Below are 13,762 nucleotides of genomic sequence, written 5' to 3'. Positions count from 1 at the left end.
TGATACTTACCAATGTTGATTTGCCTTCCTTCATGAAGCTCTTTTCCCATTGAAGCCACTTTCTCCTCTTTGTCTTCTTGTGCCAGATTAGGCCTTTCTAAAGTCTCATGTACTTTTCTTTTTAAATAGTGGATATTTGTTCCCCCTTTACACACACATAAATATACACATGCATAGTTGATAACTTTTCCTTTTGGTAATTTCATTTAATTCATTAGATTCAGCTACCATCTGCAAATACCTCTTAAGTTGGTACCTGTCTTGTCTAATTCTTAGTTTTAGAGACCTCCTTGTAGGTCCTTTTGCAGCCATTGAGATCTCTCTTCCAAAAAAGTATTTCACTAGGACCTCTGAATTTTTGCCCCATTTTTCAGTGAGTTTCAAAGGGTTAGTAAGATTCGTGAGATTATCAAAATACTAGTCTTAGAACTTCAAATGAGAAACAAGAATAAATTCCTAGCCCTTATGGTTGATCTCTCAAGTTTGATATCTAGCGTCTTCCTGTTGCCAAAGGGCCAACTTCCACTGAACCCTGTAAAGCCTGAAACATTAGCACACCTGAGGCACAGCCATGCCCCACACTAAGACCCACCCACTCCAGAACATCACTCCCACCCACACAGGCCATATGGTCTTAGATGGAAGCCTACTTTCTGATTTAAACTTTTCTATTTTAAAAAAGTCTTCCTCTCCTTTGAATACTAATCACAGTTACTTCTTGCTACTGGACAAATTTAAAAATCCAGCCAAATCAAAAACCCATCCTGACTGAGTACAAAGTCTTGAACTTCCCCCATAGCTATTTGCTGTACCTTTCTCAAGACTTCTCTGTTCATACAGACAAAATATAGATTAAAACATTTATCCCTAATTCTGAATTGTATCTATAGCCTCAGTTGCTTTGAAAATACTTTTCTGGCACACCACCCTGACTTTTATTCCTTCTTCCCCTGAACACTCACCTATTCATTTCATCAGAATCAGAGCAAGACAGAACAAGCACAGCCTCCCTCACTGGGTGGGGCTCAGGAAACACTTTTCCTGAGGGCTGGCAGGTAGCTCTGTTAAAGCAAGTTTCTTTTTAATGAGCTGAGGTACACATGCTCAGTTTCTTCTTTTAAAAACACCCCCAGTCATATGTTATTCTTCCTCCCTTGCAGTGAACTAGGAAGTAAAGGTCACCAAAAAATTACCATTTTTTCCCCCAGTCCTATGAAAAGTCAAAAGCTCTTTTCTTCATCTTCAGACCTGAGCTTGTGTACTTCCAGAGGACCAGCAAAAATTTCTAGGGGGTACTATTAGTACAATTTCTAGAACTTGAACTTTCATTTGTAGTCTTTCCTGAAGTCTTAACTGCCTGAGTTTGTGATTTTCCTTAAACAAATGGGGCATTGCCCCAGGGTATAAAAACTTCAAAAGTGGACAAAACCTTTTAGGCACCTAAAAGGGATGATTTGAAAGGGCAGGAGGAGTATCTAACAAAAGACTTAAAAAAAATGAAGTCAGACATTTTATAATGAAAAGTAAGTCAATTTTTTTAAGATTTTTTAATTTATTTTTAGGGAGGGGGGGAGAGAGAGAGAGAGAGAGAAAGAGAGAGAGAATGTGCCTGGTTCGCAGCCCGCACTCAATCCACTGAGCTATGCCAGCCAGGGCTAAATTTTTTTTAAAAAGACTTTATTTATTTTTAGAGAAAAGGGAAGAGAGGAAGAGAAACACTGGTGAGAGAGAAACATGAGTCGATTGCCTCTCATAGGTGCCCTGACCTGGGACTGAACCTCAGCCTATTCCCTGACCAGGAATGGCATCAGTGACCTTCCGCTTTGTGGAGCAAAGCTCAACCATCTGAGTCACAGCAGTAGGGGCAAAAATAAGTCAATTTGCCTTATGAGCTTGTCTTTGAGCTCTGGTTTCCTTAGTTAGGATATTATGATACTTTCCATAAACTGAGTGTTATTGTTTTGACACATAATAGTTAAAATGCATATATAATATACAGAGCACTAGACTGTGTATAGGGAGTACCTAGTTTGAAAACATCTATAAAGGGACATGCAAACAAAATATTTTGAAGATTTTTCCCATTTTATGAACCAAAGAGGAAAATGTAATAGTTAAAATAACTTATTAAGAGATATTAATACACTTTTAAACTTATTCTTCTTAATTTTTTTTACTATGAAAGTAATATGTACTCATTTTGACAAATAGAAACAATGTATAGTTATGTAAAGTAAAATGAAAAGTCTCCATTTCTCAGCTACCCTTTTCCAGTCCCACTCTCTAGAGGTAGTCACTGGTAAGCCTTTGATTTTGTATCCTTAGTCTTTTTTCTGTATTACTACAAACGGATTCACTTAAGGGTGGCCTTCCCCTATAAGTGGGAGAACTGGTCTGCAGTATGCCTTCTTTATTTCCTAAAATGATATAAATTGTGAACATTTTCCCAAGCGTATATTTGAATACTTTTCATGGATGCCTAGTACTTTGTGAATGTGCGTTGTTAATTTGTTCCCATCATTGGATAGATTGACCTTTTTTTCTGTTTATTGCCATTAGAATTCATTTTATAATGAAAATTATTAAACCTGTATATTCTCACTAGAGATAGATACTCATTTTATAAAGAATGAATTCTTAGGATAAGCAGTTTGTAATTTTCATAGGAGGCTTTCATATTACCTTTCTGGAAATGTAAATATTTATAACCATAGCAGTGTAAGAAACAACTTATTTTCTAAAACTTATGCTGATACGTGATATCTTTTTTTTTTTGCCAAATTAATGAACAAAACATGGTACCTTGTTATTTTAATTTAGATTTTTTTTAGCGATTATGAAGCTGCATAGCTCTCTATCATTCACTATTTTTAAAGTCATATTTTTATCATTAATTTGGTCTTGATCCTGAATATGACCTTGATCAAACAATGAATTGAGCTGTATGACTTTGAATTTTATGGTATCTCAGTTTCCATATGATAAAATGACATTATGTGCAACTTTTTTCCACAATAAATTCCAGTGTTATCATTTTCTTTTATTGATCCTTTAATAGTTAAGAGAAGAAAGCCGGAGGCTGGCTTTGGCTGCCAAAAGAGAAAAGAGAAAGGAGAAGAGAAGAAAGAAAAAGGAGGAACAAAGAAGAAAACTAGAAGAAATTGAAGCCAAAAATAAAGAGAACTTTGAACTCCAAGCTGCTCAAGAAAAAGAAAAGCATAAAGTTGAAGGTATTTTCTTTAAAAACCATCAAATTTGTTTCATGTAATACATTCAATTGAAAGTTATATTTTTAAAATATCAGTAACTTAGGTAAAAATAGATTTCTATGTTATTAAGCCCTTAAAAGTATTTATGTACTATTTTCATTTATAGACTTCTCTCTAGCTTTTTATTATGAAGAATTTCAAACTTAAAAATTGAAAGAATGGTACACTTCACCTAGATTTTAAAAATAAACATTTTACATATTTACTTGTTTTTCTCTAAATATGTGTACAGATTTTTTGTAGGCCATCTGAATGTAAATTGCACACATTCTGATACTGCACTTATAAAGTGTCAGCAGCTGACATTTGCTTACATAATCATAATACCTAAAATATTTAATGATAATTTGATTGTATTGTCTACAATCCAGACCATATTCAGATTTTTCTCAAATGAGGGAATTACTTTTAACTAGGTTCTAATTAAAAGATTGTTTGAGATGAGGATGTTGTGAGCAGGAACCATGGCTACTGAACCACCAAGTATGCATGCAGTATGTGTGTGCGTTTGTGTGTGTTAATTTCTTCCTCATTCAGCCTTTTATTTTGAAAAAAAATTGAACTAAAGAAATGTTTAAGATGAGTATGATGAACACCTGAATATCACCTAGATTCTTACAACATTTTGGCACATTTGTGTTATCTTCTTTCTCTTTTTTTGAACAGTTTGCATGTAAGCTGTATGCATCATGCGAAATCACCCCTAAATACTTGAGTATGTATTTCACAGAAAAACAACATTATTTTACATAACCACAATAACATTATTACACCTAAGAAATTTAATTATTAAAATACATAATATAGAGTATATATTCATATTTCCAAGTATGTTTCCAAAATAATTCCTTACAACTGCCTATTATGCATTGTTTAGGACAGAGAGGGGCAGAGAACAGATCAGTCATATCCATCTCACACTGATGAATGCTGGAATGACTGATGGCTTTATGTCCGGCAATAGCAAAGTAACTCCTGGTTTTATTTCTATGGAAGTGCTTAAAGCTAAATATATTCTAAGAGCTCTCAGAATTTGCTAATTCATTATCACTACTTTTACAGATGAGCCTGAAGTCTTGACAGAGCCTCCAAGTGCCACAACCACTACTACCATAGGTATATCTGCAACCTGGACAACTTTGGCAGGTTCCCATGGTAAAAGAAATAATACCATAACTACAACCAGTTCAAAGAGGAAAAACAGGAAAAATAAAATTACTCCAGAAAATGTTCAGATTATATTTGACGATCCACTACCAATTTCATACAGTCAGCCTGAGAAGGTGAACGGAGGAGAATCAAAAAGCAGCAGTACCAGTGAGAGTGGGGACAGTGATAACATGAGGATTTCCAGCTGCAGTGATGAAAGTAGTAACAGCAATAGCAGCCGAAAAAGTGACAATCATTCTCCCGCTGTGGTCGCTACCACTGTGACCAGCAAGAAACAGCCATCGGTTCTGGTTACATTTCCAAAGGAGGAGAGAAAATCTGTTTCTGGCAAGGCTTCAATAAAGTTAGTTCCAGTTTTTGTTTGTACTATTTATAGTCTCATGAAATGCTTTGTTGATGAATTTTTTGATAAAGCAATCAAATAAAGAATGGCAGGACAAAGATTTGCCTTTGTGCTAAAGAAGGCATGATTTCCTTTGATTTAAAGACTAAGCTACTTTAAGATGTTGTATTAATGAGAGATAAAATTATTTTTACTATGTAATTCATTCATTGTGGTGGTTAAACTTAGCCCATGAAAAGTATTGATTGTGGTTTCTCAGGGATGATTATTGTGATTCACCTCTGCTAAATACCACCTCTAGATGCTATCTTTTTAAATATTGGCTTCTCATATTATGTTGAAAAGTAAAAAATATTAAAAAGTAAAAATTAAGTTCTTCATTTACTTACCATATTTATTCCAAAAATAAAAGAATAAATGATCTAATTGATTGCCTTTATCAATTAAAAATTCTACATTTGTTCTATATCTAATGTACTTTTCCTCCCTCTGTTAAAGATTGTCAGAGACTGTCAGTGAAGTGACCAGTAATTCTCTATCCACTTGCACAAAATCGGGTCCATCTCCCCTTTCCTCTCCAAATGGGAAGTTAACAGTAGCAAGTCCTAAGCGTGGACAAAAAAGGGAAGAAGGATGGAAAGAAGTTGTAAGAAGGTAGTTGTTCACTTGTTTTTCTCATTCTTTTTATGTGTTCTATTTCATAGTGAAATGTGGTGTATTACCTTACAATTAAATTCCTCCAAGTATTCCAAAGGTTGCAAACTGGAGGCCCAAGGCCAAATCTAGGTAACAGAGACAGCCTGCCTCATACTTTAGATGGGAAAACAAAAAGTATATGTTAACACTCCTAACATTGGGAGCCTTCACATAAAAAGATGACTGGTTTTGGTAGCGAACTAATTTAAGTTCTTTACAGTGATAGTATTTTGTTCAAATTTGTAATCTCAGAGCCTGTGTAATATTTACTACGTGCTTGTAACTATTTGAAGGATGAATCCTGCTTTAAAACTATTCTAGTCTTTAAATTACAGGATACCTTTATTTCAAGGATTTTAGGAATAAAATAGTTTTATATTTTGCTTGGGATTTTTTAATTAATGTGTGTCAAAAGTAAGGCAGTATTCCTGAAACTAAAACTATAAACCCAGAAAGGACATTATAAGTCTTTGGTAACCTATTTTAAAGAACTCCTCAGAAATTCCGACAAAAAATTAAACTTTTGATTATTTCAAATAAGAACTGTCTTTTATCTCTACCTCTGTCTTCGTTTCATACATATGCACTAACTTACTCACATACACTATTGAACTAATTGAAATCACAATATCAGAGCACTCTATACAAAAGAAAAGTAATTCAGTTTTTCTACATGCTTTTATATTGTGACATACAAAGATATTTGTAACTAATTTGAAAATAATCACTGATGCATTGTTACTCTCTTTGTGGAAGGAAGAATTGTCAAGTATTTAATTATGTATATAAAGGGCAGGAATCATACCTTACCTTTTAAAAATAAAGCATTTTAATTTAATATTTAATCAATACTGAATATTTTACTTGTTCATTAAAGCATAATTGGCTCATTGTCTTTATTGAGGGCTGTCCTGTACTTTAGAAGTATACTTTAATTTAGACTGGTCAGAAATGTTTCTACCTTTCCTGAATCTGAATGTTTAAGATAGTAATATAATTTTGCAGGCATCAGATATGTTTTGCTTTTTTGGAATTCCAGTGAGCTTTTCTTTTTTTCTCATACTACTGAACATCCTTTTAGTGAATTTCCATATCTGGATAATTTTAATGCCTCTAGAAGAATGCAGGAAAACAATAAATTTTTAATATCCTTTCAGTTATATATTAAAAATAAAAACAGGAATGTACTAATCACCCAGATGTACCCAAAAGTAGCCATTCTTGACTCCTTAGGCTGGATTAGCTATCCCTACCACTGTGTGTTTAGTTCATCCTATTAAACCTATTACAATTTTCTAACGTGGTGTGTACATAGTCAATATACATGTGGCAGGAACCCATGTCTCTCTCACTATTCTTTTTGCATTAGCATACTGCATATCTGCATAGCATGTACTTTACAGATGTTTATGAAGGATGAAAGTCAAAAAAGCAAACAATCTTTGGTAAATGAGATGTAAAACTATGGTAAAGCTTTATTTTTCTTCCCCTCTATTTTCTTCTCTCTCTGCTTTCTCCCTCCTGTCTCCCTTCTCTCCCCCTCCTCTTTCCCTCCTCTCCCTGTTCTTTCTTTTTTCCTCCTCTCTTCCTTTTTCCTGTAATTCCTAGTTGCCTTTTATCACCTAGAGTGGGAATACATAGAAGACATTTATTCAACAGTAATTTATACTGTATTTTCAGAAACATACTTTAGTAATACTCTTTCCTCTTATTTTAATCACAACCACTGAGACTAATGGTCTATCTTAATTTATGTTTTCAACTTTTAAACAGGTCAAAGAAGGTGTCTGTTCCATCAACTGTGATATCCAGAGTGATTGGAAGAGGAGGCTGTAATATTAATGCTATTCGGGAGTTCACGGGTGCACACATAGATATTGATAAACAGAAAGACAAGACAGGAGATCGGATAATAACTATAAGGCAAAACCTTTTCTCTTATGTTTTCTTCCTTTGTGTTATTGCACTATAGCGTAATAAAATATAAGCATTTGAGTTTTCAATGGAACTTTGTATTTAATAGCTCACTTTTTTAAAATGGGAATTTAAGAAGATAACATTTACAATATTTTTCTCTGATTTATGTGCTCTTAAGTATTTTAATGGGCTGTAAAGGAATTTTTTTGTATGTGTTGCAGAGGTTTCGATTATCTTTTCCTCATATAAACTGCTCATATGGCATAGACTTTTTAAGAAGGAATATGTCTCTAATACATTTTAAGCAATATATTTCCATCATTCTTTTAAATTAGCATTTGAGCTTTGTTATTCTGAGATTGTATCCTTAGAATATGAACTCAGGAATGGATTTAAACCTGAAGTGGATATTTGTCTTGAATTGAATATGTCTGTGCCTAAATATTCTTAAAATAAAGATGATATTTTAAGAAATTAAAAATTCGGTTGTGAGAGACAGGTGCCTCTGCACAGTAATAGAAGAGTTAATAGTTTTGTAGCTTACCTCAAAAGGAAAGAAGCTGTGTTTTGCACTTATCCTCCTCTCCTATCTTGTTTTTTCCCTTTCCTGGGGTAGGTGGGTAGGCAGCCTGCCTTATCTAGAGCAAAGGGAAGCAGATACCCTTTAGAAGTGATTTTTCCTTGAGGGTTTCCATAAGGCTTTCCTTACAATCAAATATGTCCCTGGAGACCCATCACTTTGGTTTGACCTTATGGTTATTGTTGGCATTATCAGGATTCCTCTTATTTTTGAGACATCATTTCAGAGGAATTATAATATCACTCTTAATAAATATATTATAGATAGGGTCATCATAGGTACTAGGATTTAAAAAAATGCTCTTTTCTTAGTTATATTATTTTCCTTGTTTATTTGTATTGCTTTTAGTGTCAGTCATCTGGTTAACTTTACAGTAACATTATGGATTAAATGGGCTTTTAAGTGTAGTGATTTTTCTGACTGTAATGTATTTTGCATAGGAAAATTATTTCTTAGTTTAAGGGAACAGTAGTAACATGAATTTCTGGAAAATCACTGTTCCTTTGAAAAATACAGTGGCATATCAGGACAGTTTATGGTTTTATCTGCAGAGTACCTCAAGTGAAGTCAGAAAATTGCTGCTTTGGTTATTTTTCTCTGTGTGTACATATATACATACATACAAATGAATTTTGGCTTTACATATTAAAAAATAGACCTAATTTTTTTGTCAACTTACAGGGGTGGCACTGAATCAACAAGACAGGCAACTCAGTTGATCAATGCTCTGATCAAGGATCCAGACAAAGAAATTGATGAACTTATTCCAAAGAATCGTTTGAAAAGCTCCTCAGCAAATTCCAAAATAGGGTCATCAGCACCTACCACCACTGCTGCTAATAGTTCCTTAATGGGAATTAAAATGACAACTGTAGCTCTGTCATCAACATCTCAAACTGCCACAGCACTCACTGTGCCTGCAATTTCTTCTGCATCTACTCACAAAACCATTAAAAACCCAGTGAATAATGTGAGGCCTGGTTTTCCAGTTTCTCTTCCATTAGCATATCCTCCTCCACAGTTTGCACATGCTTTGCTTGCTGCTCAGACTTTCCAGCAGATCCGTCCACCAAGGTTGCCCATGACCCACTTTGGAGGTACTTTTCCACCAGCTCAATCTACTTGGGGTCCTTTTCCTGTCAGGCCTTTGAGCCCTGCCAGAGCTACTAACTCACCTAAGCCTCACATGGTGCCTCGCCATAGCAATCAGAATAGCAGTGGTTCTCAGGTGAATTCAGCAGGTTCTTTAACTTCAAGTCCAACAACAACAACCAGTTCATCAGCTTCAACGGTGCCTGGTACATCTACAAATGGCAGTCCAAGTTCACCTTCCGTCAGGAGGCAGCTTTTTGTCACAGTTGTGAAGACATCCAATGCCACCACCACAACAGTCACAACCACAGCAAGCAACAACAGCACTGCACCCACAAATGCCACATACCCTATGCCTACTGCCAAAGAACACTACCCAGTATCATCTCCATCTTCCCCATCACCACCAGCCCAGCCAGGAGGGGTTTCTAGAAACAGCCCTTTGGATTGTGGAACAGCATCTCCAAATAAAGGGGCATCTTCCTCTGAACAGGAAGCAGGTAGTCCACCAGTAGTAGAAACAGCAAATAGTAGACCTTCAAACAGCAGCAGTTCTTCTGGGAGTTCATCAGTTCATTCTACCCAGCAGCAACCTCCAGGATCTGTTTCTCAGGAGCCAAGACCACCTCTTCAGCAGTCTCAGGTTCCTCCTCCAGAAGTTAGAATGACTGTTCCTCCTTTAGCAACAACAAGTTCTGCTCCAGTGGCAGTGCCTTCTACTGCCCCAGTGACTTACCCTATGCCTCAGACGCAAATGGGATGCTCCCAGCCTGCTCCGAAAATGGAAACCCCTGCTATTAGACCACCCTCTCATGGCACAACTGCCCCTCACAAGAATCCAGCTCCAGTGCAAAATTCATCTGTTGCAGTCCTCAGTGTCAATCACATTAAAAGACCTCACAGTGTTCCCTCTTCTGTTCAGCTACCTTCAACCTTAAGTACACAAAGTGCTTGTCAAAATTCAGTACATCCAGCAAATAAGCCTATTGCTCCCAATTTCAGTGCGCCCTTACCATTTGGGCCCTTTAGCACATTGTTTGAAAACAGCCCTTCTTCTGCTCATGCCTTCTGGGGAGGATCTGTTGTTTCATCTCAGTCAACACCAGAATCTATGCTATCAGGAAAATCCTCGTATTTGCCAAATTCAGATCCTTTACATCAGTCTGATACTTCCAAAGCTCCAGGTTTTAGACCACCATTACAGAGACCCGCTCCAAGTCCCTCAGGTAAGTTTGTATTTTCTGATATTCTCCAGCTGCTCATTTACAAAAGTGATGTGAAAATTCCTAGTCATTTTCTAATACTTTTATTCTCAGCCAGATGAACAGAGATTGCTATACTCATGTAACTCAAATGCTTTAATCTTTTCAGAACTACAGTGTATTTTATTTTGAATTTTCTATAAATAAATTTATCAAGTTTATTTTTCTGTCAAAGTAAAAAAGTCTCTTATGGTTTAATTTAATGAGACAATGGCATCAAAAGTTAGCTTTTGTTTCAAATAAAATATTAATATAATTAACAAGAATTTTACAATTTGATTTCATTTTATTGTTTTTAAAATAATGAGGAAAATATACAGTTACGTAGTTTAATAGGATAGCCACTAACCAATGTACTATTTAAACTAAAGTTATATAAAGGTATTTATATAATTTTAAATTGAAAGTGTATTTTAGTCAAGCTGGTCACATTTCTTTTTATTTTAATTTGTTTCCTGTTTCATTGACATTTGTTGATACTTGTTACTGCATAAGTTTAAGGTGGACAGCATAATGGTTTGACTTACATATATTATGAATTGATTACCGCAATTAAGTTTAGGTAGCATACGTCATTTCCAATAGGTACAATAAAAAGAAAAACCAAAACAAATTATTTTCCCTGTGATGCGAACTGTGGAGGATACCATCCAGCAGTATTCATCTCGGCTGTGGATGTTCGTTGAAACATGCTAAAAACATAAACAGAGACAACCACGTCCTGTGGGGGAATAGGAACAGCAGAGCCACTCCTCACGTGGGGAGCACCTTGGCCACCCTCTCTCACCTGGAGGGCGCCATGGCCCCCCTCTCTGGTTGGGAGAGTGTCCCGTTCCCCCTCCAGAGAGGCTTTTTATTGGTTTTGTTTGAATAAGAATTCAGGTAAAAGCTCATTACTCATTGCTAGGAAGTAAGGAGCAAACAATAGATAACAAGGAAGTCTGAGGGCCAATTTTGAGTCAGGGTCAAAGAGCTGTAAAAAACTTTAAGGAACAAACTTCTTTCTTGGACCCTTATCATTTCATTGAGAGCATTCTAAACAAAGCAGGTTTCACAGGATCTTACATATTCTTTCTTAGGCCTGATCACCCGGGGAACCCACTCTTTCCAGCACAGAGCTGTACCACCCTATCATTGTTTCAGGCTTAGGTGGAGCAAGGGAACTAAGGCAACCAAGAGATAAGGAGATTTTCTCCCAGAGATGCGAGGAGCCAGGGTCCATCATCCCCTTTTGCTGTAGCCCCCAAAGTCCTTTCTTGGGGGCCTCCCATGTGATCATGCCTGTCTTAGGTCGTTGCCCCCTTGGGGAATCTTACCCGTCACCGGCTAACCGACCAAGCATTGGGGTTCGGTTATGAATGAAGCAGCAGAAGCAGCGCTCCTGCCAGGGATACCAGCTTTTGTCTCCTTGCTGGCGTATGGTCCAAGGCCATTCCTTCAGCCTTAGCCTTGGCGGGGGTTACAGCTTCTGATACCAGGCAGGGCAGTTCCCAACAGCGAACTCTTAGAATTTACTCTCTAGCAACTTTTATGTATACTGTATTTTGCTGTGTATAATGCGTGCTTTTTTGCCCATATTTTTTGGGGAAAAATAAGGGTGTACATTACACATGGGTAGTACTAATTCCATACCTATATAAATGTTTTTAATTCTTTTATTTATGCTTATGCATTAAAAGTGTAACTCTAGAAAGCAATAATGATATCTATATGCAAAGTAATACCCTGGAATACAATAACCAGTTTTGTTTCTAAATATAAATAAATAAAAAATTGAGTTAAACAATTAAAATGAAAGATTTTTTTTCCTGAAAGTTTGGGCCAAAAATGTGGTTGTGCGTTGTACACAGGAGCACATTATACATGGCAACATACGGTGTTATGTACGGATGTTAACTATAGTTATCATTTTGTATGTACACCCCTAGCACTTCTTTACCCTGTACTGGAAATTTGTATCTTTAAGCACCTTCCTTCATTTCCCCTTCCTCCCACCCCCCAAAATTTAATCTCTTTTTGTAGAATGTGTTTATTTTTAAATTCCACATATAAGTGAGATTCACAGTATTTGTCTTTCTCTGACTTTTTTCACTTAGTGCAGGAGTGTTAAACTCATTTTTACCAGGGGCCATATCAGCCTCGTGGTTGCCTTCAAAGGGCCAAATATAATTTCAACTCCTTAACAGTTATGTAGTAATTATGTTTATATAGTCCTAAAATTATTTCAGCCCTTTGAAGGCAACCATGATGCTGATGTGGCCCCTGGTGAAAATGACTTCGATGCCCCTGACTTAGTATAATGCCCTCACAGTCAACCCGTTGTCAAAAATGGCAGGATTATTTTTTATGGTTGAATAATGTGGTGGATCTTGGCCAGCAGTATCCATCTCTGCTGCGGATGCTCATTGAAACACGAGAAAAACATACACAGAGATAACCAGGTCCTGTGGGGAAATAGGGAAAGAATGGCCACTCTCTCTAGTGAGGAGCGCCCTGTTTCCCTTCCCAAGCACATTTTTATTGAGAATACAGACCTAGTTTGTGGATTCACAGCCTGGCAGGAAAGATCAAAAGAAATAGGTGACTTACAAAGGTGCAGACAGAACCCCTGCTGTGATTCTGGGCAGAGCTTGGAATTTTATCATTTGAAAGGTCTAACAGGGCTCAAAGGGCTAGTTTTGGTTTCCTGTCTGTGCCTTCAGATTTTAATCTAATAACATCCTGCAGCAAACAGATTTCACAGGATCTTGCATATTCTATGTCCCAGGCCTGATTACCCCGGGGGTCCGCCGTTTCTGGTCTAGGCTGCACCGCCCCTGCTATTACTGCAGGCCTGAGTTAACAGAGAAGACAAAGGCAGCCAGGAGACTTGGATTTCTCACATCTAAGAACAAGGACTCAGGCTTTGACAAAGCCGAGGGGGCAGAGGTTGATATCCATTACCCCTTCATTTCCACAGCCCTGAGTCTCTTCCCAGAAACCTCCACGTGATCATGCCTGTCTTAGGCAATTCCCTCCATGGGAAATCTTACCCGTCATTGGCTAGCTGATCAAGCTTAGGAGGTCAGGGACAGAACAGGCAGCGTTCATGCCAGGGAAATAAGTTTTGTCTCCTTAGTGGCCCCTGGTCCAGAGGTCTCTCACTCAGCCTAAGTCACAGAGGGTTACTCCTTCCTGAGACCAGGCAGGGCGATCCCCAACAGAATAATATTCCAGTATATATATATATACTGTGTTATATATATATATATATATATCACAACCTCTTTATTCATTTATTTGCCAAACAGACACTTAGGTTGTTTACATATCTTGACCATTGTAAATAATGCTGCTATGAACATAGGAGTGCAGATATATCCTGAGTCAGTATTTTTTGTTTCCTTTGGATATATTCCAAGAAATGGAATTGGTGAGTCTATATGGTACTTCT

At 36.8% G+C, this 13,762-nt stretch overlaps 1 protein-coding gene across 5 annotated transcripts in view; it reads left to right on the top strand.

Annotated features, from left to right (window-relative positions):
• The window catches only part of ANKRD17 (ankyrin repeat domain 17), a 155,236-nt gene that overhangs the window by 123,603 nt on the left and 17,871 nt on the right, over positions 1-13,762 (top strand). For all 5 annotated transcript variants that reach the window (XM_045858251.1, XM_045858249.1, XM_045858254.1 and 2 more), the window contains 5 exons: positions 3,059-3,230; positions 4,332-4,782; positions 5,281-5,436; positions 7,252-7,401; positions 8,657-10,293. In XM_045858251.1, the coding sequence (XP_045714207.1) occupies positions 3,059-3,230; positions 4,332-4,782; positions 5,281-5,436; positions 7,252-7,401; positions 8,657-10,293 (2,566 nt within the window). The remainder of the gene's footprint in view (positions 1-3,058; positions 3,231-4,331; positions 4,783-5,280; positions 5,437-7,251; positions 7,402-8,656; positions 10,294-13,762) is intronic.

The sequence above is a fragment of the Phyllostomus hastatus genome, unplaced genomic scaffold (genome assembly GCF_019186645.2).
Source record: "Phyllostomus hastatus isolate PE091 unplaced genomic scaffold, TTU_PhHast_1.1 phas_scaffold_1674, whole genome shotgun sequence".
In the NCBI taxonomy this organism is placed as follows: domain Eukaryota; kingdom Metazoa; phylum Chordata; class Mammalia; order Chiroptera; family Phyllostomidae; genus Phyllostomus; species Phyllostomus hastatus.
Note: the sequence above shows the minus strand (reverse complement) of the source record. Positions and strands in the feature narration are given on the sequence as shown.